Source organism: Anopheles aquasalis, chromosome 2 (genome assembly GCF_943734665.1).
Source record: "Anopheles aquasalis chromosome 2, idAnoAquaMG_Q_19, whole genome shotgun sequence".
Taxonomy (NCBI): domain Eukaryota; kingdom Metazoa; phylum Arthropoda; class Insecta; order Diptera; family Culicidae; genus Anopheles; species Anopheles aquasalis.
In genome coordinates this window covers 89783147-89788146 of record NC_064877.1, presented here as the reverse complement: position 1 = coordinate 89788146, position 5000 = coordinate 89783147, and the positions used below count along the sequence as shown (strand labels likewise).

At 43.6% G+C, this 5000-nt stretch overlaps 1 protein-coding gene across 1 annotated transcript in view; it reads left to right on the top strand.

The window, feature by feature from the left end:
• Positions 1 to 3627: 3627 nt before the first annotated feature.
• The window catches only part of LOC126577875 (uncharacterized), a 10072-nt gene continuing 8699 nt past the window's right edge, over positions 3628 to 5000 (top strand). The window contains exons 1-4 of the mRNA XM_050239880.1: positions 3628 to 3713; positions 3774 to 3989; positions 4055 to 4462; positions 4533 to 4800. Coding sequence (XP_050095837.1) covers positions 3657 to 3713; positions 3774 to 3989; positions 4055 to 4462; positions 4533 to 4800 — 949 coding nt within the window. The 5' untranslated portion in view covers positions 3628 to 3656. The remainder of the gene's footprint in view (positions 3714 to 3773; positions 3990 to 4054; positions 4463 to 4532; positions 4801 to 5000) is intronic.

Sequence of the window (5000 nt, the reverse complement as noted above, 5' to 3'; positions counted from 1 at the left end):
ATTTTAAATTGCAGGTAACTCAACTGAGTTTTGCTGAATTTCCTATTATTTATTATATTTTTGGCAGTATTTTTGAAGTTGCGAAAAGTGATACTTTTTGCGATTTAAGAAAAAGAGTTTTACATAATTATTATGAAAATAATATCAACAATTTTTATAAAATCTCGACGGGGCTACCTGGAAAAGACTGTAAAGATTAAGTGTTAAAAATTTCGAATCAATCGGTCCAGTAGTTTTCACGGTACGATGGGCACCGACTTTGAAATGATGGTTTTTTCAACAAACATTAATCCAACCGAAAACCGGGTTTACCTTTTACCGCATCAAAACGAAGATAACAATCAGTTTCAATGGGAGTTCAGTTTCTCGGTCTCTTATCTTAAGCGACATGTCGATTGTTTTCCTGCCAATGTTTGATGTGTTTTTGCCAGGTACCACTGAACGTTACTTGAAAAGGACCGCGCACACATAAGTTATGACCCGATGGTGCTCGTTGTAAGGAAATTAATCGACGTTAGGTTCTAATTGTGAGTTTGTTTGCGATAAAATCTAGAGAAATCCCTTTTGCTGCTACCTCCGGGGCCGATGTTCCGTCTAACTTTCTGCCCGGCTTTGTATGTCCGCTGGCGACGTTTAGCTAACCACGCGGTCGTATGCAAATTATGTTGCAAGCAATCGAACGACGCCAATGCGACGCGAGCAACTGAGGTGGCTGAACTGCAGGTCTCTAGCACCAGCGACAAGATCAATCGAAAGGAGCGAGGGTTGAAATCGTAAAATCTATATTAGCGTTAATCGGTCAATAATACCATGTTCCCTGGTTTTTGTGACCGCGGTCTCCTGATACCCAGCGAACTAGGTGATTGTGAAACATTTGAAAAGCTAGAGCTGACCTGACTCACCGTGTCCAACAGAGCCAAGGGTCACCTGGCCAGTCGTCGGCGATGAAAGAACACCCGCAGTATTGTTCGAAAAGTCGAACACGCGGAAGACTACTTACTGACAAACAATCTCAATATGATACTAATTCATCAACTGAATGTTACCCATTAGTGGCACGTTTTGGCACCATTTGGGCTGTCTCTGGCGTGAAAAATGGGCTGTAATTAAGCTGTTCTGCTACAACAACGTTCGTTGGTTTGCACTAAAATGGTTCAGCAATGGCGCTGTTCCGTTGCTTCATTCTAACTCTTTTTTCCTTCACGGTCGGTACTGGATGCTAAGAGAAAAAAAGGAGATTCCCCGTTCTCATGCTAGCAATCGGATCGATTGGTTAGTCTTTTTCTTTGCCGTGTTCAAAGATGATACAATTTCCACCATTTCTCTTGCCGATGCGATCGTGACACGCTAATATAGAGACATCAACAGCCGCTCATCTCGGTCGATTCTGAGTTCTCATCCCTTTCGCTGTGGTGATTAATGCAAGCGGCAGTATCTACGGAACTGTAAGGCGAATAGTCGCCGCACGGTACACGGTGCAAGTGCTCCTTACGTTCCCGATCAGTCCCGATTAGTAGCACGATGTACGGCTTCGAGGAGATAGCCGGAGAAACACCGTTACGGATCGTAGCTCCTTCTGGGAAAAAGGGGTGGACAGCATGCAGTACGTTCGAAGTGATTGCGTTGTACGACTGGAGCAGCAAACTGGAAAACTAATTTGTCCCACGAAGACTACATCTCTTAGACTAGGCCGGTGATCGAGAATGGGGAAACCTCAACATAGCCGACTGGCGCCAAATAAATTCTAATAAAACATTTCCAGTAACACGCCGATCCACTTTCGGTGCAGCACGACCATCGAATGGGAAAGGAATCGTGGAAAAGATTTCCACTGTCGGCCTCTATTTCGCAATCCAAGCAATAGACTGCGAACACTTTTCTCCTGTGTGGCCTACCTGTTTAGAAGGAATTTGAATAAATCGCTACATCGTGTTTTGTTTTTAAGTGCTGCACTGAGGGTATGATTCCTCTTTTGCTAGGTTTTTCCCTAAAAATTATTATTGTAAAGAATTATGTTTTACTTTTTGTTCAAGTACATCATCCATTTGGGAATATCGTTGAGCTTTGTTACACTATAATGAAACATTTAGTGAATTACTTTTGCAGTTTTCTGGCATCTGGATCGAACACCCATAGCCATATCAACGATACACCACAATGGTGAGTAACATATCAACTGCCATCATGAGACACAATCTTCCCACAATGTACCGGTATGCTACGACCACTTTGTCGTCACTCCATCATCTATACAAGGGTTTCAAATAATGCACCACGGATGACCCCTCGTTCCTGGGCGCTTTCTACCAGCACCAGCAGCAGTCATCTACAATTATAGTTAAATTCATCCCAAAACGTAAGCTTATAGCTCTATTTATAAGGGCGGCAGTAGCGGCACAAGCAGCAAATGAGGTTGTGGCACCATCTCTGCAGTGTACCTTTCCCACAATGGAAATGCATGGAAAGCGCTTCTACAGACGCGCGATGGGAGAGATTCTAACGGACAGTTTTCAATCCCCCTGCAGTGGAACTAAGTGTTTGTGCACCAGGCACACCGGTCTCGTGCCTCACGCGGCCGCACCCTCCATTTCTAATGGTCCAAAGGGATAAACACCCTCGAGATGCTATAGTTATGAATCACCATTCGGAGCCAGTGTTCACCACCGAGCGCTATTGTTGCTTTTGTTGACTGACTGAGAGGTTAGGAAATTCAATATGTTTTTTGTGCTCCTCACTACGCTCAAACACGCGTACACTGGTACACCAGAGCAAGAGCGTCCGATGCGCGGTCAGGCGCCGTGTGACGCGTCCTTTCAGAAACAGTTTCCGTCCAATTTAGGGGTTGATTACCGGAACGACGTGCCGCCTGCGTTTCTCGCAAGCTGCACGCAGACCGTTCGGACGCTTCCGGGGCAAAAGAGTAGGGGATGCTTTTCCACCCTCTGTAGACGATACGCGATGTTGACGAGCAATATTTAATTAGGCTCGGTGCAAAGTGGATATGCTATTACTGACTTTGGTGTGCGCGCGATAAAAATCCTACTTTTGGCAAGGTGGCTTCCGGCTGCCCCCTACCTCAAGGGCGAGGCTACAAGCAACGGTAAAGGATTAAAAGCAACAATTATGAGCAGAATCAGCCATGCAATGGGATTAGTTCCGTTTGTTCTCATGGGAAAAAGTATCGTCCCTGGATGATTCGGTACGCCAGCATTACGCATAATTTTTGCCAACGGTTTTTCTAAGATTTGCTACACTACAGCTTTGAGGTTGATTGACGAATTCACCTATACTCATGACAAGTTGATGTGCGCCGAATTAAATGTTATCCTGTAGTGTTGAAATGTTTTAGGATTCTAACTACGAGACTTGGTTCGCTAACACATGTGTCGTAAGCAAAAGTATGGAAACTATTGAGATCAATCAAGCAAGTATCGAGAAACATTCGAAGGCAAACAGATTAGAATAGAAGGCAGACACAACCAACATGAAACAGATATGTTTAGCTTTGTTCAATGCCAATAATGCCTACGTAACTTGTTGTATCGATTGCACATCTCCCATCTTGACTCTCGCCATGTAAACATGAGATCCTATAAATGTTGACCCTATAGATGCTCAGGAATTTATTTTATTTTCCAATTGACTCACCAAGTAACATGAACAAATTGTTGGCTGCATTGACTCTTATTTCGTTCACTGTCCCTCATGTGAAGGTAAGAAATATGGTGTTTTGAAAATAAAATTTCATCCATAAAATAAATTACATCATGTAGACAAGACATCGCTGGACTGCGTTAACACCAGAGGAAACGTCGTTCGTGTATACGCGCTGTCAGGAAGATCATTTGCCTGCAGATGCCTCGAGAAAGCAGTACATTGAAAACTGGCATCAATGGAAGCTACAGCCTAATGATCACGCCACTCAATGCTACACTAAGTGCGTCCTAGAAGGATTAGAGCTATACGATTCAAACAAGAAGAAATTCAGGGTATGTGTATTTTGAAATCCGCCATCCATAGCAAATGAATGGAACCGACATTGCTTATCCTTCAGCCAGGCAGAGTGTCATCTCAGCACGTCGCCTATCAGTTCCTTAATGGTGCCACAGCGGATGAAGTGGCAAAGTACAAAACAGCAATCGACTCGCTCGAACCTGCCAGTGATAGCTGTGCAGATTTGTACCAAGCCTATTTACCCGTGCATGAGGCGTTCGTAGATGTATCCCGTAAGTTGTATCATGGCACAGTTGAAGGTGTCGCGAGAATATACAACTCGGATCCCAATCTAAAACGGAAGAACGAATCATTGTTCGTTTTCTGCGAGAAGCATATCTACGGCAGTCAAAATCGGGAGGATATGTGCCGTGCTCGCCGCTACGAACTAACCGGTAGTGATGAGCTGCGCAACATGATCGAATGTATTTTCCGTGGCTTACGTTACATCAAACATGGTGATATTAATGTTAGTTACCACTCGTATTCGCATAAGACCATAGATTTTTACACTTAATGCTCACTTTTACAATTTTTAGATCGACGAAATTGTTCGTGACTTTGAACTAATCAACCGAGGTGATCTGGAGCCACGCGTACGATCAATTCTTTCGGATTGTCGGGGCATACAGCCCTACGATTATTATTCCTGTTTGGTTAACAGCGATATTAGCAAGGAATTTATGCTGGCGTTCGATTTCCGTGACGTACGGTCGGCTGATTATGCATTTTTAGTTAAGGGGAATAGCTACGATCCCCAAAAAGTAAAAGCTGAGATGGACAAAGCGGAGAAAGATGTTTGCGGATAACGGCTAACGATAGTTCGCTGTCAAATGCATGCAATCAATTTACCTGATGAATAAAAACCTATTGAGTCATCCGTGTATACAATCGTAATTTCTAATACCCCCCCCTTTGGAATTATTCTTGATGTCCGAAAAAGAGACGAACATTCAACACTAACCAAACCATTATAGATGCACTTTATAACATCCTCTGTCGGTCTT